General features: G+C 51.6%; 6 protein-coding genes across 6 annotated transcripts; 2 read left to right on the forward strand and 4 right to left on the reverse strand.

Moving 5' to 3' along the window:
* Positions 1-2,858: 2,858 nt before the first annotated feature.
* M406DRAFT_74001 (uncharacterized protein) lies at positions 2,859-4,167 on the forward strand (the record flags this gene model as incomplete). Its single annotated transcript, XM_040925683.1, has 3 exons — positions 2,859-2,997; positions 3,170-3,328; positions 3,404-4,167. 3 exons carry the CDS (start codon positions 2,859-2,861, stop codon positions 4,165-4,167), a joined length of 1,062 nt encoding a protein of 353 aa, XP_040774346.1.
* Positions 4,168-4,378: 211 nt separating this feature from the next.
* M406DRAFT_261233 (DUF1479-domain-containing protein) lies at positions 4,379-6,001 on the reverse strand (the record flags this gene model as incomplete). Its single annotated transcript, XM_040917425.1, has 3 exons — positions 4,379-4,701; positions 4,761-5,525; positions 5,611-6,001. 3 exons carry the CDS (start codon positions 5,999-6,001, stop codon positions 4,379-4,381), a joined length of 1,479 nt encoding a protein of 492 aa, XP_040774347.1.
* A 2,486-nt stretch (positions 6,002-8,487) lies between these two features.
* M406DRAFT_357062 (uncharacterized protein) lies at positions 8,488-10,345 on the reverse strand. Its single transcript, XM_040923582.1, has 3 exons — positions 10,031-10,345; positions 9,782-9,956; positions 8,488-9,696 (listed from the first exon to the last, which is right to left on the reverse strand). The coding sequence occupies exons 1-3, from the start codon at positions 10,215-10,217 to the stop codon at positions 9,534-9,536; spliced, it is 525 nt and encodes a 174-aa protein (XP_040774348.1). The 5' UTR covers positions 10,218-10,345; the 3' UTR covers positions 8,488-9,533.
* A 1,004-nt stretch (positions 10,346-11,349) lies between these two features.
* Positions 11,350-12,896, reverse strand: M406DRAFT_340973 (uncharacterized protein; the record flags this gene model as incomplete). Its single annotated transcript, XM_040921610.1, has 3 exons — positions 11,350-11,386; positions 11,474-12,442; positions 12,574-12,896. 3 exons carry the CDS (start codon positions 12,894-12,896, stop codon positions 11,350-11,352), a joined length of 1,329 nt encoding a protein of 442 aa, XP_040774349.1.
* Positions 12,897-14,376: 1,480 nt separating this feature from the next.
* On the forward strand, positions 14,377-16,127 carry M406DRAFT_74006 (uncharacterized protein; the record flags this gene model as incomplete). The annotated part of the gene is made up of 4 exons (XM_040925684.1): positions 14,377-14,868; positions 14,943-15,073; positions 15,150-15,226; positions 15,271-16,127. 4 exons carry the CDS (start codon positions 14,377-14,379, stop codon positions 16,125-16,127), a joined length of 1,557 nt encoding a protein of 518 aa, XP_040774350.1.
* Positions 16,128-16,464: 337 nt separating this feature from the next.
* Positions 16,465-23,836, reverse strand: M406DRAFT_49307 (uncharacterized protein; the record flags this gene model as incomplete). The annotated part of the gene is made up of 7 exons (XM_040924387.1): positions 16,465-17,964; positions 18,019-21,952; positions 22,027-22,612; positions 22,691-22,896; positions 22,974-23,172; positions 23,219-23,422; positions 23,539-23,836. 7 exons carry the CDS (start codon positions 23,834-23,836, stop codon positions 16,465-16,467), a joined length of 6,927 nt encoding a protein of 2,308 aa, XP_040774351.1.
* Positions 23,837-24,618: the final 782 nt, after the last annotated feature.

A 24,618-nucleotide genomic window follows, 5' to 3' on the forward strand; every position in this document is an offset into this window, starting at 1 on the left:
TGAGATCACTGATAGAAATGGGATGGCTTCCTCGATGCTTCACACAATGATTAATCTGGACGTTTCCTGAAGCTATATAACATCAAGCAAAACTCAATGACTTTGCATTCTCGTTTGTCAACATCCATATTTCCCATTATTCCCGAAGATTGCTGTCGTGGCTAACACGTCTAAGACCGCAGTCAAGACCGCAGCCACCTACAAGCCTATCGCCGATGACATGCGGCGTTACTAGATCGGTGATTGGTATGGTCTATGCCCTTTTTGGCGACTGCACACTTGGTGGAAGACGAGCCTGGAATCAGGATATAGTCTACAGTCGCGCTGATCCCCGAAGGAGTTAAATTCTCTAGAACCAAAAGCTGTGTGATGATTATCGGGGAATTGGAGACTACGTCACAACGAATGAAATCATTCCCTCATGAAGTTGTATCGAGACCCCCGCATGCCTATACTGCCAACAGCAGCGCATGGCTAATCAGTGCAGAGCTAAATGAAAGACTGGTGCTCTTGCACGAAACTGTCTTCAAAAGGTGATGGTGCGGAGGAGACATGCTTACATCTGTACATGATGGGCAAATGGGGGCAGTAGAAGTTGTAGTCGGGCTTTATTTTTTTTATTTTTTATTTTTTTTGTTTTTCTTCTTCTTCTTTCTTTCCCCCAAGGTTGCGCTCAGACCTTTATGTTTCAGCACGTGTGAGGCGTCCGTCCCCCCACAGCGTTCTTCTCGCCGGAAATCAGCTTACTACCAGATTCCTTTTTTGAATTTTATTTGTTTCTTCCCTTTCTCTCAGGTCGTATTAGACTAGAAGATTAAGGATGATTGAAGTATGAGAGACCAGAGATTTCATTGTCACCTTCAACATGATCTGAAGCAACTTATGTTCTGCCTTGTTCGGACTGCTTCCATTTCTCGAGTGTAGAGAATCAGAAAATCCATGAAAAAAATTCGGTCCCTGTCAAAAATAGTCGCCCGCAAATTCTCTTTTGTCTACGGCAGTCAAGACGCCTCAGGAACTTGGGACTGGAGCAGGGAGGGTGGGCACTTCGATTGTTGCAACCCTGGTTCGTTTAAGATCTGACGCCGATTTGGATCGGTTGTTTCCTCGATCCAGCTAGCCAGTTGTTTCCGCTGCACCAGATTTCGCTACATTTCACCTCATTAAGTTTGGCGCGATGCTCTCTTAGCATGACAAGAGCCTGGTGGGCCGCCGCCAGCTGCTGTGGCTCATTCAATCACAACATTGTGCAGATGATTTTGCTGGGCTCTCGTGCCCTGTTCAGACACTTTGAACGGATATATTTACTATGGTGACACTTGAGGCGCGGAATCGCTTGACTCCGTCCCTCCATGTAATCTTGATCATGAAGCGTAGTGGTCGTGCCGAGTTGCTCGAGCATAGTTTGCTGCCAATGCTGTCCAGTTTCTTCGCCATACGGACAGCCACCGAATATGACGCTCTAGGGTCAACCCATGAGAGGGGCTTTCCTTGTTGATCTAGCTTCCACAGGAGAGATCTCGTTGAAAGCTAGAGATTGTATGGCCTCAACCTAACGGTGCCGAGCGAATAATACTGCACTGCGCTTCAATGCTATCCACAGAGGGTGGAGGCTCTAAGAGAGTTCGAGGTTGCCATGCAGAAAAGCACCGATGTGCACTAAGTTGCTGTACCATGGCTCCAAGAAAGCAAACTTGATAATTATGCTTGACCTACCGTAGTCTATCCTTATCGTGTGTCAAACTCCTTCGAGGCAGGGAACGTAACCCCTCGCTCCTTTGATCCTAGTCACACCCACAGAGTACCATGTAATAGGTGTACCGTGCTGTCGGTTCCAGGACACGAACGACTCGGAGCCAATGGTTATGTGTGATCGCCTGATAGATGCAGGCTGGATTCATGCTGCTGCCCAAGTCCCGTGGCTATGTGCTTACACTTTATGCCGGCCCTTTTGCCCCGGGAACTAGATGCCTGCTCCCGCGCGTAGAGACTTGTCATATCTGTCCAAACAAAGATGTTTCTTGCTATCATGACGTCTCGTCCTTGGAATCTCGGGTCAACCTGACGGAGATCAGAAGCCTTTTCCAGTCCTGGTTCCGACGTCACATACGGTAGATGTTGCATGGGGTTAGATCACGGCGCCAATGACATTCTATGGAAACTCAAACGAAAGAGGGGCTTAGACAAGAGCTGAGCTCAGACAATTTCCATGTAGTAATGCTTAGCAGCATCTTGTCCTGAGGACCTGCATAGATCGGGAAGCCATTATGTGCAAGACGAGCTAACATTCAGAATCCTCTCTTCTTGAAAAGGGGATTATCTTATGAATATGATCACCCTGAGCCTAGTACCACTAAACTCAGGTTGACAGTGCGTACAGTGGACCTGCACCTCATCTCGACAGCTAGCTATAGCTTCTGACACAAGAGCGGGGAAACAACGAGCCAAGGACTCCCTTGGTGGTTTGCAGTGCCTCTTGACCCGGAGACTGAAGTTGATGAGGAGATCACAGCCCTCAGTTCTTGGTCGAGGGTTTGGAAAAAGCTGATCAGCAACAAGGACTCATTTCGTTCCGGTAGCAGCATATCCGGAATGGAACTCGTCGCAACACTGGTTCTCCATCTTCATATCTTGTTCTCTTCTATCCTTATTTGCTTGCATCTGTATAAAGCCAATCCCTTCCCTTTCACACGACATTCTCGTGATTCAGATTCCACACAGGATCTGTCACCTCTCCACCCAGCGAGTCTTTTGTGTTTTGACTGTTGTGGCGGCCCGGGAAAACACCCGGAAGCACTGTTGTGATGGACTTGAAGACGCGAGGGAGAAGTTTCCGCAGAGTCAGCAATCTGCGAAGAATGCAGCCAAATACTGTCCAGCGCAGAGTGGATGAAGTTCCCAGCCGTGCCTCTTCTCCACTGATCCGGCCTGATGATGGTGATTGTTCCGAGGACGACGACAATAATGATTACGATGATTATGGGGCTCAAGGGCAAGGTGAGTATTTAGGACTGAAGGCAGTGACTGACGGGAAGACGTCTCAGAGAAACAAGATGTGAGAAGTGTATTTAGCTGACCGATGATTCAAACATAGCCACACCACCTTTAATTGCGCTGCCAAAGACCGCTATTTTACTACCAGAAGTAGCTTCTACAACCATACCCACAGCTCCGCGCACGTCCAATTCGCATTGTCTCGTCATATCCACGACCTCAACCAATACCCCTGCACTGGATATTGCTACCTTGGGATCGTCTGCCTCGCCTTTAACGACTGATATCGGTTATCAAGCAAGAACATCAGCTGGGGCTGTTGTGGGATTAACAGGTAATAATTCTCGCTTGTTGCGAAACGCCAATATCATATTGAACACGCAGGTCTAACTGTCCAATGTGAATATAGCTGCTTCGATTTCTTTTTTTCTTGTCGTGACCGGTGGCATCTGTTTCTTTTCTCGACTATATCAACGCCGAGCCCTCACGCCCAATGCAATGCTCTTCGGCACGAATAAAAATCGCAAAAGGAGCCATACCGACGTCAGCTGGGTCCGGAACCAAGGCCCAATACGCTTGAACCCAGTCACGCCGTCATCTTATCATGATACCCACAAGGATTCCTGGAGAACGAGGGCCAGACTGGTGCGACCAACGCAGCCTCCGATTATCCAGACCAACTACGACATACCGCTTCTGCCAGATCCCCCAGCTCCAGTACAAACGAGACTCAGTCGGTCAAATGCGCAGCGTGCACGTAGTGCCAGCTTGGGGTGCTTGACGACGTACGAATCCACGATGAGCCCCTCGAGCACTATTACTTGGAGATATGGCACTGGGCTCACTCCAGCGCCACGGTGTAGGGAAGGGGGGAAAGGAATGGAGAGACATTTCTCACTAGGCCAGTTAAGCTCAAAAACTCAAGATGTCCGCTATTCGATGCCAAGCACAGCCTGTCGGGCTTCGAACTCGGTTCAGTCACAGGACGAGTTCAGACTTGACTCTGGGTGCAAGGAGACACCAAAGGAAGAATCGCAGGAACGGTGCAGAAGCTGGCCAGATGGAAGCAACAGTACGGGCTCGAATGCCATGTCTGCGCTTGCGGCCGCCGAGATTGAGCCGTGCCCATCCTTGAATTTGCCCAGTCGATCCTCACACGCCGCATCATCGTGAGACAACAGGGTGTTGGCCTTTACTGGGGATGGGGATGCAAAGGAGTAGTTTCATATAATGAACAGTGAGCTGCTGATGTTCCAAAGCTTGAAAGAGGAGGAATTGTAGCAAGTAAGCGCATCACGGTGTTTCAGAGTGTCAATGTTACAAGACCCCGGAAAACAGTCTGGGACGAACGAGTACTTCAGCCTACTTATGTTTGGTGACGTGTTCAGAAGCCCAAGATCTTGTTTACTCTTCGAATGACTTCCTTCTCCCCCTCGCTGCCATCGACAGGCTCAACCAGTGGCTCGAGACCGACAGAGGCTGGCCCATCCTCTCCAGCCACGGACCTGAGAAAGCTCTCGTCTGGCCGGTCCACATGCTCAGACTCACCCTTGCCGCCGGGAAAATCAGGCCCAGGAGTGCCTTTGGTCCATGCGTCCCTCATCTGTACGACGTAGTTGGCGTTGATCTCGGTGGCTGGGCAAATGGGAATATAGAGCACGCTTGAGTCTCGTTTGCCTTTGTGCTCAAAGTCAACAGCATGGATTGCTGTGGTTGGTTTCTTTTTGTCAGCCACGCCACGTGATCCAATTTCGTCTGTGAGTAACTTAACTTACTATCGCAGTGCCATGCCACATAGTCCCCAGGCTTGATATGAGGCACATGGACCATCGTCCTGTCTAGCTCGAGGTGAGGATGCATGGCCAGCTTAGGAAACTCCATGCCGTACCCAGGAGTCGCCCCTGGTATCTCGCTTGTCATCTTGTCCCCGCTGGTAAACTCCCAATTCTCAGGTGCTAAGAATCTCGCCCTTGCCAGACTCCCTGGCTTTGCCTTCTCCAAATCTACAATGTTTCTCGGCTGGAAGAAGGGCCGCAGCAGTGCATATGATGTAGCCAGTTTCAGGAGTGGGTTTACCAACAACGTTCCCTCCTTTGGCCCAGCCTTGCTGATACTCATCCATCCCTGAAACGCTCTGAACGCACTGCAGGCTCCCAAGCCATTGTATAGATCGTTCACCGCATTGACCCTCGTGCTAGCGTCCCATGGGTCGTACTGCGATTCCCAATCCCCTCGAAATATGGCATCATACGTACCACCAAGACCGTATCCCTCAGGCATCCATCTCTCCACGCTTCCACCGTCTACGTGCGGACCAAGTGCGAAAGTTGCGTCCCCTGGCTGTCGTATGCGCAGGCGATCGGCGTAGGATATGGGGTTGGAGATGGATATGAGAGATCTTGGGTCGGATGTATTCCATGTTGATCTCATGAGCGCCTTTTGCAGGACCATGAAGTTGGGATGTGTGCGGGCGCGCAGCTGGGGCGCTGACCAGTACAATTCCCAAACTTGAGGATCGTGCGCCGGGAATCCTAGACATCAGTGCATGAGCATGGGTGCAGACCGTCAAAAGTTCAGTCAAAGACAGTGCTATGTTAGAAAATAACCAGTAATTACCCTTTGTATGTGGATTCTTGCGGATATACTCGTCCAGCTCAAATTTGTATCCTCGAGCCTCCTGCTCCGGGATGACGCCTCTGATAACCACAGCGCCACGCTTCTTTATCTCCTCCCGGATGGTGCTAAGGTCGTCCTGAAGCCGATCAAAGTGCAGCTCGGGGATGACATTGGACCCCTGCTCGGCGACGATGTCGTTCTCGACCCTGAGCCGCTCGAGCAGCGCATTCCAGCTCGTCTTGATTTTGTCCTCGTGTCCCTCAACCAGCGACAGCTTGAGCAGCCGAAACTGATCCGGGAGGGGTTCGTCCTTGATGCCGGCTAGAGATGCGAAGGAGTCTGATATATCACCTTCTCGCTTGGATTGTGAGGCGGCTGCCATCGCGCCCATGGCGACTGTGCGCTTTTGGCTGCTGACGAGTGTCCATGATGGGCGGACAGCTCGTCTTATTGTGGCTCGGATCATCGGCTCGGGACAATATCATACAGCCAGGATAGACTCAAAAATGGATTTTCTTTTATTGGCACATGAAGCAAAACTCATAGACGAATGTTGGATAAGGTCATTATAATATTTAGTATACCTAGTAATCGTATTCGGTGGTGGCGTTCGTCTTTATACAGATGGAAATCAAGGATACGAGAGCGGAACTACCGTCTCAAGAAAGTTACTAATACAGTCATTCATACAGAATCTTGATTGAGCGTCCCCAATGTGCAGTCAGTCTTTGGACAAATGATCTTCCCGGACCCATAGATCAACGGAATACCCGTTTTAAGCATAGCGTGCTGTGGCTTATATATGGGACGGAGATACTATAAATGGCATGACTCCGACTTCGTATCTTTACGACCTTTTCACCTCACGTCTCGCAATAGGGTTTCTCTCCTGAAGGAGTGCTCTATGGCAAAGAGTTTGGGACTGGATAGATCTTTAACCGACTTTGTGAGCCTTGACATGCCGACGTTTTCTTGCCTGTGTCTTTTCTTGCCTTTGGTGAGGCCGACTGGGGCATCGGTCATACGATCTGCAACTCCGGCACCGGCTCTGCCGCCTCGGTAACAGATACCACGATGGATCTTTCGGAAACGCCCAAATTAACATCAACTCCTTCCGGCCAGAAACGCCCAGTCAGATTTGTGGCCTCAGATGAGGATGGCTTGCCTGTGAAACGCCGCCAGGTTCAGCAAGCCTGTGAGGCTTGCCGGAAGAAAAAGGTCCGTTTTCTGGCATATGTTTTCCAGCGTTATTCATGAACTATCACTGATATTATATTCAGAAGAAATGTCCTCATGGATGTAGACATGCAAGCTCCATCTCGACTAATCACCGAGAAATATCGCAAAAGCCAGAATCGGCGCAACAATCGCAGCCACAAAATAGATCGTGCTCAGCCGGCCCGTCAGCTTCTTGTAAGACGACCTCGCCGGGCATCGAGGCATCGGTAGCCTCGCAGCTGCTTGAGCTGTCCACTTCACGGTTCGTTGGCGACTTGCTGCCGGAAAGCGTCTTTATTCATGCTGGCGATGGGCAAAATCCTAGGCAGCCGTCACTCCATCGACTTCACTCAGAAATTGGGACCTGGATGCGGCACTTACCTCCGAGCTCAGATGGGCAGACTGCGGCTCTTGATACCTCAAATGCGGCTAAAAAGCATGTTCAGGTCATTCTACCTCTTGGTGGCCGTCTACGAAGACCACATAACCGCAGCATTACCAATGCAGGCGAGGGGGATCTGGCAATATGCCCTCCAACCTCAGATTACCAGCATCTCCACCGGATCTACTGTGAGCAGATCCACCCTGTCCTGCCTATACTCAACGATTCCGACATTGGCGCAACCAAAGACGTACATGCACCATCCGTGCGACACAGTGTTTTCAAACAGGCCATCTCCCTAGCCGCCGGCCTAGAACCTGGAGCGCGAAGTCATCTACACCTTGTTGACGACGGTGGTCCGCTCCTAACCCCTTCCGAGTTTCATCACCGCCTAGCAAAGGCCATATTTGCCTCCCTCGACGCGGATGTATTGACTGACCGTGTGGACCGTATCCGCGTCTTGCTTTTCATGTTTCTGTTCTACCAGCCCCGCCATGCTTCCGACAGAGACGTGTCCCCCTTGATCTTCAGTCAAGCCGTGCACTATGCGCAAACTCTTGGTATACACCTCCGAGGCTATGGCAAGGGCTCTGATGATTCCGACGCAGAAAGACTGTTCTGTCTGCTCTGGGCGTTCGATCGCATCAATGCTGCGTTTCACGGACGGGCTTGTCTTTTGCATGAGCGCGACATCGACCGAGACGTGGACGTTTGTATTGAACGACAGGAGCGGCCTGCCTTCAAATTATTCCTCAAAGTGGCGGAGGTACTTAACAGGGTGATCTCTCTATATCGTCCCCGATATGAGGGCGTGGATTCGGTAGATCTTCCCGTGTTTGAGATTATGATTCTTGAGGCCGGTGCTGAGAAAATGCCGTCTTCCATACTTGGTGAGTTGTTCTATAAAAGTACTGTAAATGACGAGGAAAGGCTGACGGTGGTCTCGGTGGTCTCGAAGCCACCATAGAGGTCTTCTACCATGCCGTCTCTATATTATCTTGTCGACGGCACCCGCACCCCAGGACCTCCCTCCCAGACGCATCCAACGCCGCCATCCCGCACCCCAACGTCAACGCCCGTCGCTCTCTGTCAGCCGACCGCATCGTTGATTCGGTCGTGTCATCCCTGTCTCACCAGCCCTCATCCTCTTCCTCTTCCGACAGCATCTACATCCTCCCCTTTGTCCCGTACGCGGTCGCACTGTCATTGAGCGTCATGTACCTGAAGATGCGCTACTCCAAAATATCCATGTACAGGTTGAGAGCAAAGGCACGCTTCGTAGAGGTTGTCGGTTTGCTGCATTCGCTGGGCGAGGTGTACACCAACGCAAGATTGAACGCGGGCCTGGGCATCGCTATATTAAACGAAATGGACAAGACGGCCAAGGGGCTTGCCAACTCGAACGGGCCAGCAGCCACAGGGAGTACGGTGGCCGGGACGAGAGCTACAACGCCGCGCCAGGCGACAAGACTCGAAGTTCAGAACAGACCTGGCGCTGAGGAGGGTGAGATGGGCGGAGCGGTGGAGGTGCAACGCCATGAGGACATAAGCTCAGGCCCAGCAAGCCTGGATAGTGAGGATCCAACCGAGGACCCTCCCTCGACTGTCTTCACATTGGGCGAGACCAATAACGCCCAGACACCGACAGAGCCGACACCGACGACGGTTGACGAAGCTCCTGCGGTCCAATACCAACAGCAGGCTGAGAAAAGCGACTATTCGCCGCCGCCGCCGCCATGGGACGACATTTCAGATATTGATCTTTTCATACATTTTGATCCAGGCTTTGATTTGGACGCCGTGGATGCGGCTTTGGAGGCGAACCTCGAAATGGGCTATCCGCAGACGTGGTCTATGCAATGGCCAGAATGATGACAAAGTGACAAGATAAGGTAGGATGACCTCGGCTTGATATCTGGTAATAGGGTTCAACACGTCTTGATGGGGCAGAAAAGAGATGGAGGATGAAAGGACAACGCCAACGAATTGTGACTGGGATACAAATGTACTGAACGAGGGTAGCCAGTGGACGGTAGCGCAACGAGGTTGAAAGGGGACTGATGTTAGTCCTGACTGATAAAATGAGCTACCGGGGGGGGGGGGGTGTTGTTACATAAGATATCTACCGTGAGATTTTCTCCTAATGACAGATTTGGTGGGTATCAGTCTATTGGTATAGAAGCTGTTCCTAGTCTAAACTCAACACTCTCTACTCAACCTCTACAAGGACTCCAGGTGGGTACAGACGCAACCTCTCTAGATCCTCCTCCTCGTTCTCACTTCGTCAAGAGGTGCCAGACTACGAATAACCCGTGCTCGAAATTTACTCATTTAAGAATTGGCTAAGATAGTCCAACTTGCCCAGAGGCACACCCTTCATTCGGAGGATGTTGTAGGCAGTGACAGTGTGGAAGAACAGGTTCGCCGTAAGATAAGTTGACACCCAGTCGCCGACAGTTGCCTTATCTTGGGTACCAGGCTTGAACCTGTTTCGTCTGCGTGTCAGCCTCGGTGCAAGACATCTTTGAAAGCGGAGAGAGAGCGTGAGAAGGTAGGCAATGGGTAACATACAGTTCCAACTCTTCATCCTCTCTGTCATTGATCTGTTCCGGCTTGACCTGCTTTACTAGGTCTCGGGTCTTCTGTATGCGGGCGTGTAGCTCCGCAAAGGTCTTCCCCTCTTCACCCCAGTCCCCGGGTCCAAGGCCTGTCAAGTGGAAGATCGATCTCTGGACCACCCTTGACACTGTCCTCAAGTTAGAATCCATCCCCGAAACGAAACGCTGGGGGTTGGGTACGCAGGATGGAAGGGCTATGTACGAGTCTGAATCTGCTTGCCCAGAGGATACATGTCCTCATACAACTTCGCATTGATGTAGTCAACATCAGGGTCGAGACCGTTCTCCTTGGCGTGTGCCTGGGCCTTGTCAAGGATATAGTCGGCGGTACTGAGGGCCTTGAAAATCAAAGGGAAATAGGCATCGTACAGGGTGTGCTTGGCGGCCATTTTTTTTGGTGACGTGGTGTTGCTTGGGTTGAAAGGGTTTCAAGAGTCCTTGGTTGGATTATACTAGAGTATCAATGATATTCGTTTCTGTGAAGAGGAGTTTCAAGAGGTTTCGACGCACCGAGTCGAGGGCATACTTATAATCATTACTAGATGCTTCACATGTTAATATTGTCGTCGTTTGACGTTTACGTCAGTCCTCCGGGAGTCAGCCCAACCTCCCTAAGGGGAACTTCTGCAGGTCTGAGCGCGATGACAAAGTAATTACCCGAGCCAATGCCATCTGTCTGAGCTTTATCCTCCTACGTCAGCAGTAACCGAGAGATTACAGGACAAGGTTTCAGAAGTGCTGACAAATCCTGGCCATCGGGATACAAAGCGGCGAGATGTTTGGGCCGCAGTTCACGGGAATATTCGTATTTGTACGTAGGCTAATGAAGTTGTACACGGAGTTAAATTTAGAAGGATTCTGATAAAGCCGGCTTAGAAACTCCCCAATTCCCGTCCATAATACTACGTAAATCCTACGTGGAGGGTGGTGATTGACTTGATAAGTATACACTCGGGGAAAGTAGTCAGTAGACCACTCTACACCGCCGTTGTCAGCGGATTGAGGGTTAAAAATAAAAGCTATATTATTATGTCCCGACCGGCGCAGGCCGGCAGAATTAGGAATAACCATCATCTAAACACTTGTAAGCTTAAACCGCTTTCGTTAATCTTGCTATTTAACCCATCATTCTCCTAGTTACTATGTCATAGGTCGCAGGACTCCGTTCTTTAGTTTGGTGCCTTATCATTGTCTGGTTCAGATATTAAGATGACTCCAGTTTCAACGATGCGGAGTGACTATTTGGCCCTGCGTAGTTAGGTCCTCAAGTATCTATCATGATCACTATTCGTCACGGGCGGCATTTGTTATGTATACATGTGCTGAATGAAAGTTCGGGTAGCGAGCGGTAAACGTATGGAATTGCTTTCAGCCACAGCACCTTTTCACGAGCGCTTTATTGCACACTGTCTCTCTCCTGAGGAGACTCAGAATTGAGGACGTTTGTGAAGAGTTGGCTCCATAGAATTAAGTATGCAATTCGGAGTTTACTGGCAATAATGCAAGTTCTTGCCACAATGGTTACTGCTTCGATCTGTTGCCTTCTTCGCTACTAAGACTGGGAAGCAAGCAAGTCGGCTGCGCTCGTAGGGACCAACACCACTCGATTACATGCTGTGCCCGACTATCAACGCCCTTCCCATACGCGTTGAGCCTCCTGAACTTGTCTTCTAGCTCGCTCCTTGTGAGAGTATTGCCTGGGTCACCCTTTGGCTCGTCGCAAGTACCCCAAACAACCCGACCATCGGCCAGCTTGACCTCCACCCTGCCGAGCCACCGCTTCGGGTACGCCAAATCGACCTCACCATCCAAGACCATGCTAATGCGTTCCCTGAACTGCAGCACATCTGGATCCGTAAGAGCAAACTTCTCAAAGTCCAAGAGGCTCGCGCTTCCCTTCAACGCGATGAGAGAAAGCGTCGACTTCATGCTGAATTTGGCCGCATGTACCGTCTTTGGCGGCGAGGAGGAAGCGTCGACTGGACCGAGCACATCCACTGCGCCCTGATGCACATGCGCCGTGATCCTCTCTATCTCCACCATAGCGTCCCTAATGCCGTTCCCTGCGATGGCATCAAGCAGTGCATCAGCAGCAGGATGCGTATGCCGGCAGCAGGCATGAAACTTGAAGCTTGTCTCGAGGACAGCCCACCTCGCACCCAGACGGTCACTCAGCCTCGTTCCATCCGCGTCCGGGCCCGACATTCCCTTCATCAGGCCTGCGCCGCCCTCGATGACGTCCTGCGCGCCCTTCAGCCCGTCGCGCACCATGTACGCGCTCAGAAGGCCGTTTGAGGCGGCGTGTGCGCAGTGCAGCTGTTTGCTGTCCCCGGCACCGCTGCGCATGAACTCCCATAGCCCACTGGTCTGCGTGCCCGCCGTGCCCAGGACAGAGACCACCTGGTCGTAGCCGAGGCCGAGGAGTTTGGCGACGGCCAGTGCGGCTGCTACTGTGCCGACGGTGGCTGTGGTGTGGAAGATGCGATAATGGGACCGGCCCAGGGACTCGGCGATGCGGATTCCAGCCTCGTAGCCGGCGATACTGGCCAAGAGGAGGTCGGAACCGGACAGATTATTGTCTTGAGCAGCTGCTAGGACGGCCGGGAAGATGACACTGTTGCCATACAATTAGTTAGGCGTCGAATTTGCCGTCAGGTGTGACTTGCGGGAGATGGCGGCAATCGAATAGAAGAGTGAAAAAAAAAAATCAGCAAAAAGGAGGTTGTGGTGATGGCTTTTGCTTACGTCGCGGGATGCATCACGCTGCTATTGTGCAGGTCATCCTGCTCTAGGGTATGACTCGAGGCTGCATTCACCCAGGCAGCCCAGTAAGGGCTCGACCTGGTGTCGCTGGCGAGGATCTGTGCCGAGCCATCACTCGGTCCCATCTGCCTCGCTATGTTTCCAAAGGTCGGGATCGGGTGAGTCTCGGCGGCGGCGAGTGCTGAAGCAAGCCAGTCGAGGAACAGGTCCTCAATCCGGCGCCATACTTCCTCGGGAACAGTGTCGCCTGTGAGGTCATCTGAGAGATACCGAAGCAGGGCAGCAGTGTGCTCAGACGTTGTCATCTTGAGAGGTCTCGTCGAAGCGAGGGGCGACGACAATATAGAAGACTGGGTAATTCTCTCTTTTTATTAATTCGTAAATATAATTACAGCATCCTGATGGTGATATCTAGCGGTTAAACCCATTTATCGGGACACGTTATCCTCGGTACGTTGGTCGGCTACGGATGCGGGGTGAGGACGTATGTACTAGGTGTGCAGCGACTTATTGCCACCGTGCAAACCGCGCACCATATAGCCTATTCACTTACACTGCTCGATGAAGACGGTTAATCGTTCTGAGGCCTTAAGAATAGTACTAACTACTATTTCCAATATGACAAGACAAGGGTGGCACCTTCAAAGTTCGCGATCCAACAATCATGCACTTTCAAGACGGGTAACATGTATCTTGGCTATGAATAAGTCGAAAGCATCACATCTCACATCTCAAACACATGAAAGACTGAACCAGGTCAGACATGGCGAAATGCAGCTATGTAAGAAAGTCACAATTCTCTTCCTCTAATGAGCTGCATTAGCGAACACTTACTACTCCTAGAACATGCGCGAGACTACCTGTATTCTCAGCCATGAAAATGCCGATCATCAAGATGAGTCCGCCATGATTACATACTTTATGTTGCGCTGACGGGTTGGCTGAACTCGGGGTCTCTGGGTTGTGAGTTCATCCGCACACACCCGCCCGCCGGTGATCAGTCATCCGAGGTGACGCTTGAGGCACCAAGGCACATTCCTCAGCCTTGAAGAGACTGACCTACTTTCCCCGGCACTTGGAACACACTTTTAACGCTGCAGCGGCACCGGTTTGCCCGCGCTTCCCACCCTTCTTAGCACTCGTGCATGAAGAGTTACTAAAGAAAGACTTTGCGTGCATATATAGTCAACCCGGTTTCCTTTCAAGGCATCGGGATTGCGAAGCTGGGATGGAGCTAGATGGATGAGGAAAGGACACGTCTGTTAGTGATGGTCGAAGGATTTCAGCAGGGCGGCACGTCAGACCTAGACATGACACTTGCTGTGTGACTCTGTGGAGGGGATTGGAATCTTGGGGGCCAGATGTAGCTGGGGTATACGTTGATTGGTCCACGGCTTTTGCTGAGGGGCAGCGCGCAGGGCAGACTTTGGTTGAGCTTATCCACAGAACCATGTCAGCAGGATAGGGCCAATGGCATGCAAGACACAAGACGCAGGTTATCGAAGGGAGCTCCTCCAGAAGAGTTGAGCACGCCCTATCATCTGAATGGCGGCGTGGGTCTCACCGTCCCGAGGGCGCCATCCATACTAAAAAAGTATAATCAATATGTCGGCCAACTTAGTTAGTCAGTCAGCCTGAGCAGTAATGAATTAAATACAAACCATGGGTCCTCTCGCCTCTGGCACAGAAGCACGACCCTCAATCTGATTCATCGCTTGTAATGAGAAAAACCCGCCAGAACATAGATCAATCCTATAACTGCGATCCCAGTAATGACCGTCAGCCATGGCATCGCACCATGAATCGTGGTTTCGATACCCTCTTGAGCGGCCATATCCCTTCCGCTGGTTCACACCTCTCTTCACCGGGATGGCCGTAGTAGCAGCGGTCTTCTTCACATTCATGAATATAGCAGCAGATGGGTACACTCAGAAGGTCGTCTACACGACAGACCCGAACTCGACCCTACATCAGCACCATTGGTACATGGATGCGCCTTGGTCCTGGATCAGCACCGCCCAGTTCTCGTGCCAATCACCCGGTATCTCAATAGGAAGCCCTTACTACACCTCAAACCAGGAGACAGCCAGTTACACCGTCACCAGCATGAACACGACCCTGATGCCGGACGAGGCCGCTGTCTACGCTGGTCTTACCGCACAGTCCCTTGGCATTACAACCTACATGAACAATACATTGCGTGACTGCTCGATGGGCCACATGCAGGTTATCTTCACGTCTGGACAAGAACCGAGCTCAGCTGTACTTCAGATTCAGGTTAGTCTCCTGTTCAGAGATGTGGTGTGCTTGTGATCCACATAGGCTAAAGGAAGAGGCTAACGTTTGCGTAGACTGGACCGGTATATTGCTATATTGAGACAGACCAACGTGTGAACATCACGGTGCAACAGTCATTCAGTGGTACCGAGTTTCTGTTTGAACAGCGTTCCAGTTTGAGTCAATATCTAGTATACAACTTCATGTCAGTTCTTTCGAGGCAGGGATAAAACCTGTTTTCTCTTCTGAGATCCATGGCTGACGATACGAAACCTGTTTAGGAAACAAAGCTATACTGTACTGTTGGATGCTATTCAAGCTATGAACAGCACCGCCGGCTATACTGGGACAACTCTAGGTTAGTTACACTGTCCTTTTTAATGTGGGTACGTTCATCAACAGCTCATAATCTAACACGCCTCCTTTCAAAAGCTCTGCAGACTTCAGATATCTCAGACATCACTTCCGACGACTTCTTCACAGTGTCGATCTTGAGCCCTGGAGCGAGTGAAAGTCTTGTCTCATCCTCAAACAATAACACGGACACTCCTTTCCCCCTCGCGCAGGGCGAGCCGCGAGATGTCTCAATGCTCCTCGACGCTTTCGCGAAATCATACTACTCCGCCGTCATGTGGGATCTGGCCTTTGATGACAGCAACGCATTTTTGAATGAGACCGCGACGCAGTACTTACAGGCTGCCATAAATGATGCCAGTGGGAGCGAGGCCATTAGCAACGGCAACCTCTCCATCCTGGGCTCATCAGAGCTGCAAGGCACCCCGGCGCAGTTCAGCGTGCAGTACATCTGCTCTGTGCCTCGCCAAAAGGACACCGGATCCATGATCGTCTCCGTGATGGTGTCGGACATCGTGCTCATCTCTGCCTTCTGGAAGATCTTCGACTGGATCGCGCGCAGGTATCTCAGGTCCCGTGATCCCAACTGGAATATATGCCCGGGCTGTCTTGAGCGCAACTTCAACTGTGGAGTCGCCTCGCAAAACAACAACAATGCCAGCATGCGAGTGTGGCAGCTGGACCAGGATCCCCTCTGCCAGAACGTAGACGCGGATCAGCATACCTTGTATAACAGTAGCAACAACAATCAGAGTCAGTCAACAAACCCAGACCCGTACTGGAACAAAGCGGGCGGTACGGAGTCGGTCAAGACGAGGGAGTCGCAGAGCACAATCAGGACACTTGACGAGAAGTTTATCAACTTGGAGAAGATCACATCTGGGCAGTACCTCGCCGTCTCATGAAATGTTTCGATGAAGAGGAGTCGGAGGGCATGAATTACTTCGAACTCGCGTCATAATACAGGAATACAATAGACTAAAACGCTCGAGGGGCCGGTGGTGAAACTTGCAGAAGATTCTCAAAAAATGCTAGCGGAAACCAGTATTGCTGATCCACTGAGATTGTGCAATGCAATAATGGTATTGGTATATGTGTGCTGAAAAAGATGTAACATATATCTCAGACCCCTCCCATATACAATCACGGGCCTGGGGTCTAACTCTGTACTTTCATTCTCTCGCACTCTCTCCTCCCTTTCCTTTATCTAATGGTGCCTAATAGAGAGGCCACCCATTACTGCTACGACGAAACCTGGCAGAGCTTTGACTTCTTACAGACAGCGCTGCTCAAGGTCTCAATGCTCCCGCTGCTCAGCAGCTCAAGCACCTGCATGCTCGCCTCGTATTCCCGTGCAATGAAGTTACGGATCTCGATGGCCGTCAGGGAGTCGAGAGGATAGTGCGTCAGGCTCCTCGTCACATCAAGATCTTCGGCTTCCATCATGAGCACTTGTGCGATCTTCGCCACAAGCCCGCGGCTGACCACGTTCTCGGCCTCTGCCTGGCTGAGGGAAGGGCTCAGCGAACAGATGACGTCTTTTCCGGCCTCGTCTTCTGCATCTGTTGGAACATACAGATGAGAAAACTTGCTATCATGCGCCCAGAAAGGTAAGGACTTGGGTTTTGTTTTCCCTCCGCCGCCATTGCTAACGCCTACTCCGGTGATGACATGGTGCTGACAAGAAGCCGTCTGTCCTGTCACGGCCGCTTGCAGTAGCGCTAGCACCTCGGAATCGCAGATCGTATTGTCGACCTCACCTCCCAGGTTTCGGAGAACATCAGCTGCTCGCTCAGCGCCGCCTTCAGAGTCGGCGAGATAGCCAGCATCGGACACGGCGGCCAGAGCAAGTGATGTTGCTGGCAGACCTCTCGACAGACGGTGCTGGACAAGGCCGTCCATGAAAGTGTTGGCAGCTGCGTATGCGGCCTGGCCTCGATTTCCGACAACAGCGGACACCGAAGACATGACAACGAAGAAGTCCAGCTGATTTGTAGTCGGGGACTCGGTGCCTTCTACTCCATCCAAGGTTTTGTGTAGATTCCAAGCACCTTTCACTTTGGAGTCGATGACCGTCATGTACTCTTCATGGGTCATCTTCTCAAACAGAACATCGCGAAGGACCATGGCGCTGTGTATGACGCCCCTGACTGGTGGAAGTGCAGCATCGGTGCTGATCCAACTCAGAAGCGACGTCAAGCTGGACTCGTCAGTAACGTCGCATTGCCGAACATGAACGCGAGCACCGACTGCCTGCGCCTCTTCCGAGAGTTCCTCTACTGCTGGTGTCATCTTGCCGGCTCTTGATAGCAGCACGAGATGACCTGCACCATGGTTAATCATCCATTTGGCCATGCTCCGCCCTAAGCCGCCCGTGCCACCCACGATAATGTAAGTGGCATCGGATTGAAGGAGCTTGCTGCGCGTTGGATCGTGCCGTGGCGGCGCTCTGATCGTGTCGTCGGCTGTGGGCACGAGAACTGTCTTTGAGCTACCTTCACCTTTCGCAAGTCTGTTGAGAGCCTCATGCGCTTGCGAGAAAGGCACGGCAGTCACGCCATGGATCGGCTGGATCTTGCCCTGTTGGAGGAGTTTTGCTGTCTTGGCAACAACGCGTGCAAGAACCTGGGGTCTTCTATATCCCAAGGAGAGCATATCGATGGTGATGTGAGAAGTGTTCCGGGGCATCTTGAGATTGTCGAGGAAGGACGATGGTTGTATGTCTTCGAACCTGAGATGTTTCTGTCCTCGGCTGATGCTTTCCTGTCGTGAAGCGTCTTGTTCCTGAATTTGCACGAGGCAGCCAAAATCGGACACACACGACCTCCAAAGCTTGCTTAAGTGTGACTGCTCGCGGCTTCTAGATGTGTTCGAATCCAAGATCACGTCAACTCCAGTCTTGTGCGTTGTCGCCATGAGGGCGTTGTATATCTCATGACCCGAAGAGTCACTGGAAATATTCTTGCTCCCGTAAGGTACAAAAACATGGTCTTCAGCGATGGATCCGGAGTACTGGCTGAGAATCTTTTCTCTCTCCTCCACAGTCTCAACGATAGCATAAACGACCGCCTCAGCCCGAAGCGCAAGGCAGATGGCGGCCTGTCCAATGGGGTCTGAACCATGAGTAATAAGCACGCTTTGGCCTGGTTCCAAACGTGCCTGGTCCATGAGGCTGTAGTAAGCTGTATAGTATGCTAATGGCAAAGTGGCAGCCTGCTCGAATGACATTGTTGACACTGTTTCCGAGGAGAGAGGGATGGTCATGCAGGCCGAGGCGCGCGCGAGACTTGCAAAAGCACCGTGGGACTTTTTGTCCACGGCAGTGGTCAGACAGGCGATGGGACGACCTATTTGGATCGCAGGATCAGTCACTGCGCTTCCGAGTCTGATCACTATCCCGGACGCCTCAAGGCCAGCCAGAGTGGACGGAGCTTCTGACTGTGCCGCAAATGCGTCGTGTCTGTTTGCAGCAACGGCTTTGACCTCGAACTCAACCTCGTCATCTGCAAGTGGTACAGCTTTTGCCGAGGTATCCTCGATCATATGGACACCTTGAATGGTCTTGTTGGCACCAGAGCCGCGAGTGGTGTAACAAGACTTGGTCATCTCAAACTGCAATTTCAGCGCTCGGCTCCCAGATGTTCCTTCAGCGTAGGACTGCTCTGTCAAAGCTTGAGGGTTGGTGAACTGCTGAACAAGCTGATCCATGTTGTCATCGTTGACGACTCGAGGAACCATGATTTTACCAGACCTGTAAACGAACTCCATATCGTTCTCCTTCTTGTTTGAGATGCCGAATGCGCTCAGAGTCACGTTGGAGATAATCTCCGAGACTTCTTCAGGATTGATGGTGTTGCTTGGGGACCCCTGGATGTCCAAGTGTGCGAATGGAGTCATCGTCTCGGCACGAATGGTCCTGCTTAGACCACTGATTATATTGGAGCTGGGAGAGGTACAATCGATATATGATCCGCCAGTCACCCACAAGATCCGGCTGGCGCTATCAGCAAGGGCCTTGACAGCATTGAACTGAGACTCCGTGGGGTTGACAAGGAAGGGCTGGTCGATCTCTGTGAGGACGATGCAGGTTTTGTCGGACATGACTGCCTTGACGTGCTCGGAAGTGTGTGCCGTGGCTCCTTCGAAGAGCCCCGGCTCAATGCTAGGACGGGCCGAAAAGACGTTCTTCTCGAGGACTTTGACCAATTCACTTGCGAACGAATGTGACAATGTGCCATCCTCGCCCGAGATGATGACACCAGGTGCGAGTGCTGTTGGTGCCGGTGTGTCCTGGTTCTCAAGGGGTTCCCACTCGTATTTGTAGCAGAGCTGACGAGCACTGTCACCATCATCGTCAGCTCTTGACAGGCTGTTGTCCAACATGGGCGAAACGACCAGCCCATCAATAGAGACAACCGGGTAGAGAGAACCTGTAATCTCCTGCGGTGCCGTCGCGAGTATGCTCACACTCGTTGCTTGAGGGGCCTGACCATCAAATTTGGCCATAGAATAGGTCCGCAAATCGTTTGCAGTTGTCTCGCCTGTGGTGTTGAGAGCGATGGTCAGGCGTCCTATTGATGATGGAAGGTAGACTGTGTCGTTCGTCTCTGCCATGCGATCGCCGAACAGAATTGGCCAGTACGTGTCAATGATGGACTCGAGTATGGTCGGATGCAGCACAGGTGTGCTGGGGTTCCGCTGGTCTTCCGAACCTGCGGGTTGGCAGACTGTTCCGACAGAAAAGTCACCAGCACTTGTGCAATCCCGCATGCACTGGAAGGAGGGACCATATTCGACACCAAGATTTTCAGACAACTTTGAGTAGAAGGCCGCTATACCTTCACCGTCGATGTGAGCAGCATTCTGTTCTTGGGTAGAAGCTGTTGCTTCATTGATCAGGTTCTGTTGAGCATGGCTCGCCGCTGTGTCTTGCTGTGCCGTTCTCACCAGTCCGACACAATGCTGGGTCCATTCTGTGTTGACAGACCAGGAGGATATCCTGAACTCATGCCATTCCTCGCCCGAAATTGGGTCACAGCGTCGGTGGAGTGAGGTACTCATCTCGATGCTGCCATTTCCGTCAACCACATCTGATGAGAAAACAAGCGGCTTGAGCACCTCAACATCCTTGAGTTCCACCATATTGTTCGCGTGCTTTTGATCGACCGTCTTCTGTACAACGGCCACAACCCCCATGGAAACGAATCCCGCGAGAGGAAACACAACCGTCCCCTGAATGCGATGATGTCTTATCCATGGTAGATCGTCCAGAGAGATGACATTGCGCCATATGGGGTCCGTGCTTGTTGAGTAGATGGCCTCGAGGCCGATCAGCTCACTCCGATGACACTTCGAGCCTCGGTGGTTATGCATTCGCGACAGGCGTGATTCGTGCCAGTACCTCGTTTTATGGTTCCATGAATACCTCGGTAGGTCAGTCAGTAATGTAGGTCGATCGACTCCGCTATCGGCGGGAGAGTTGACAGCATCTATGTGCAACAGGCCTCCATTGGTGGTAATGGCGCCAGCAAGCTGAAGGGCTGTCTCAATAGCGTTGCGGTTGCGGACCAAGACTGAGCTATAGGCAATGTCTTTTGAGTGGCCTGCAGCTTGGAGAATTTGCTTGACTGGGCCTTGGAGGGCGGAATGCGGGCCCATTTCAACAAGCATGCTCACAGATGCCTCTTTTTCCATAGAGTCCCTGTTCATAGCTTCGAGTGCTTGGCTGAACCGTACCGGACGAGTCAAATTATCGACCCAATAATTTTCGTCACATCCGGAACCATCAATAAGATGGCCGTAGAGTGAAGAGTAGAACTTCGCTACCCGGCTTGGTCTGGGTATAGGGAGGGACTGTAAAGCGGATTTGTACTCCTTGGCCACAAGATTCATGTGGTGTGAGTGATAGGCCACGTCCACCTGAAGTCGTCTGTTGAAGGTAGCTGGCTGTGTCTCCTTGATGGTTTGTTCGAGAACTGTGAGAGCCTCTGCATCGCCTGAGATCGTAAGGCTCGTGGGACTGTTGTAACAGGCAATGCGGATCTCCTGTCCCTTCTCTTCCAGTTCAGGCTTTGAGTTCACGGTATCAATGAGAGGTTGAAACTCCTCCTTCGAGCCACCTACCGCCATCATTGCACCTTGCAGGCGAGGGAAATCAGACTTTAGGGCTGGAATCATCCTTCCTCGGTGGTAGGCAATTGCCATGGCCGACTCGAATGTGATAATTCCCGCCGCATAGGCTGCAGCGATCTCACCGCTTGAGTGCCCTGTCACGGCTTTCGGCCGAATCCCCCATGAGTGCAAGAGATCAACAAGGCACAGTTGAACCGCTGTACAACTAGGCTGGCTGATGTGTGCCTCGGAGACTTTCGATGCCTTCGCATCTTCTTGCATCAACTCATCAATCAGGGACCACTGGGAGCCCAATTTTCTCAGACATCTGTCCGCCCGATCCAAGGAGGCTGTGTATGCCGGGAAACCACCTGGCCCATATAGCTCTCGACCCATAGCATGCCACTGTGCACCCTGGCCAGTGAAGACAAAGCCAAGCTTTAGATCTTGGTGCTGGCCTTGACCAGGTGTTGTGGACCGAGTGGAGATTATGTTCTTGCTGTTGAGTGCTTCGATGAGCTGGAATGAGGTTCCAGCCGGGATAGCGACTCGCCATTTGAGGAGAGACTTTCTGCTCAATGTATAGCAGAGATGTTCGAGAAGATCAGACTGGAATATTCTGGACGCAAATTCGTCAGACAGGATACAAGCAATAATGATATCACCGATGTGTCGAGAAGGAATCATGCTTACTCGGGTCTTTGTTCAAGGTAGACAACCAAGCTCGCCATTGTAGCTTCCAAGGATTGTCTGTCGTTGCCAGAAAGAACAAACAGTTTCCTCGCAACCTGAGGCTTCTCGGTCGAATTGTCTTTGGTAGCTCGCCTGGACATGGGCAGCTTCTTGGTAGGAGCCGGGCTCTTTCCAAGCACGACATGTGCGTTCGTGCCGCCAAAACCGAAGTTGTTTACGCTGACGTATTTCTTGTTCCTAGGCCAGGGACGCTGAGATTTTGGCACCGCCATGTTCCACTCTTTCCACGGAATCTTCTTATTTGGCGTCTTGAGGTCATAATTCGGGAGGATGAAATTCCGCTCGAGCATCAGCGCGGCCTTGATGACAGCGGCGACGCCAGATGCCGCTTCGAGGTGACCGATGTTCGACTTGATGGACCCAATGAAGAGCGGGTCCCTGGCAGATCGCCCCTCTCCCAACGCACGATAGATGGCACCTGCTTCGGTGGGATCGCCTATCTTTGTGCCCGTGCCGTGTGCCTCGACGAATCCGCAATCTCGTGGATGCAGACCTGCACTCTCGTAGACTTGCTTGATCAGGCTCTCTGCAGTGTGATATATAGTCAGTACTAAATTGGAAGACGCTGTATATGCTTTCCATCCTTGACCCGGTTGTCACTGACCTTGTGCATCGCCATTTGGCATCGTGATACCGGGAGTTTTGCCATCTTGATTTATCCCTGTCCCGAGTATGACAGCGCGGATAGCGTCCTTGTCCTTGATAGCTTGGTCAAGAGGCTTCAAGACGATGATGCCGCAGCCCTCGCCTCGACCGAATCCGGTGCCACGCTCGTCAAAGGCCATTGATCGGCCAGAATCGGATAGCAGTCTAGAAAGCGCCAGGTCAGGGTTAGTCTGGTTGTCCCATTTGTATTCGTTGAAGTGGTAGCGGTTCCAGATACTTACCGGCCAGTTGAGAACGAAATGAAGGAATCCGGCAGCATGTTCAAGTGACAAGCGCCGGTGATAGCCATGCAAGATTCTCCGTTCCGTATACTTTGACACGCCGCATGAAGCGCCACTAAGCTGGAAGAGCAGGCTGTATCAAGCGTGAAACTCGGCCCTCGCAGGTCGAAGAAATGTGATAATCTGTTAGACTGCATTGCTTGAGCGCAACCTATGTCTGAGTGTCAACACTGGGCATGGCCTACATAGGTTGTCATCTCCGTTATACTGACCTGTTGACTGATACATCGGCATGGAGTCCGAGTCACGCGATAGATGAGTCTCATACTCGGACAGACTACCGCCAATGAAAACTCCGACTTGCTGTCCAACAACCGAGTGCTTTGGTATGCCGGCACTCTCCAGAGCCTCGAATGTACACTCTAATAACAGTCTCTGCTGTGGATCCACTATACAAAACAAATCTTGTCAGCAAGTGTCGTCGTAGCAAACATTGGCACTTGTTTACTCTGTTTTCCCGACGCGACGGTCATCGAAGATTGTAAGACGTGATGTTTCAACTTACTTGCGACAGCCTCCTTCTCAGTCAGTGAGAAGAACGGGGCATCAAATGCAGCCGGATCCTCATTGAGGAAATATCCGCCTTGGGAATGATAGGCACCCGTCCTCCCGGGGTTGGGGTGATAGAAAGCATCATGATTGAAGCGCTCCTTGGGAGCACCAGCCATGAATCCGCTTCGTGCTCTCGAACATAACTCCCAGAACTCGACGGGGTTGCTGACGCCTCCAGGAAGGCGACAGGACATGCCGACAATGGCGACAGGCTGTTGTCTTGCCATACTCGGTATGCGATCTGAGGACATCGTACTAGTGCTTCTGTTGTTCACGTCGTCAACGAACCCACCTTCTGCTCCATTGGGGTATGCAAACCCTGGGCTGGTCGCTGGTGATGATCCACCGGAGGAGGAGCTGGAGAGGGCGGCTGGCGCCATGGCAGATTATTTGATGCTGACCAGCAACGTCGTCATAGAGTTTTGGGTGAGAAGAGGTAATCTCGGGAGCGCGTCCCACACCAGAAATTCCACTTCAAGTGATCGTCTCAAGTGAATAGGATGCTGGGTGTTGAAAAGTCACCGGGATCAAATATATCGAGAGACCACACGTGGTTCAAAAAATATCCAATCGCAATACCACTTCCTTATTAATTAAAGCATGCTAACGCCATGTGCATCCTCACGTCCACTCAAGGAAAAGGAACATTGAGAACCAATCCTCTTAGTGCGTTCCTATAACCCCTTGATGGATGAAAACAATCTGCAACGGGCCGTGAATACATGTAACCCTTCACCCTCCGTTCTCTGGGGTTTTCGATCTTCGTACGCCTTGCAACACATAGTTTCCAGGCATGACTCGTCACTACAAAGTTTGAACGGCGAGTCTGAGCGCTGGCTTGGAAACCAGCCCATGTGTGCCAGGTCACGGGCCGCGGGGGGCTATGTCGATAGAGGTTTCACGTTTAAAGTGAAGGCTGATGGGGGTCTCACTCTGGAACAAGCCAATTGGGCAGCACTCCTGCTCGCTGTCGAGTTTCCGGCAGGTCGGCACGTGTGAATATCGTAGCACAATTGGTTTAGGCTAATGAACC

The sequence above is a fragment of the Cryphonectria parasitica genome (assembly GCF_011745365.1).
Source record: "Cryphonectria parasitica EP155 unplaced genomic scaffold M406scaffold_6, whole genome shotgun sequence".
NCBI lineage: Eukaryota > Fungi > Ascomycota > Sordariomycetes > Diaporthales > Cryphonectriaceae > Cryphonectria > Cryphonectria parasitica.

Bases quoted from the DNA above. Each gene is read 5' to 3' on its own strand.
- M406DRAFT_357062 (XM_040923582.1), bottom strand. From the start codon at position 10,217: ATGGCCGCCAAGCACACCCTGTACGATGCCTATTTCCCTTTGATTTTC. The intron at 9,957-10,030 runs GTACATAGCCCT...ACTTGAGGACAG, and splicing joins GGGCAAGCAGATTCAGACTC to TGTCAAGGGTGGTCCAGAGA. The intron at 9,697-9,781 runs GTATGTTACCCA...CAGACGAAACAG, and splicing joins GAGGATGAAGAGTTGGAACT to GTTCAAGCCTGGTACCCAAG.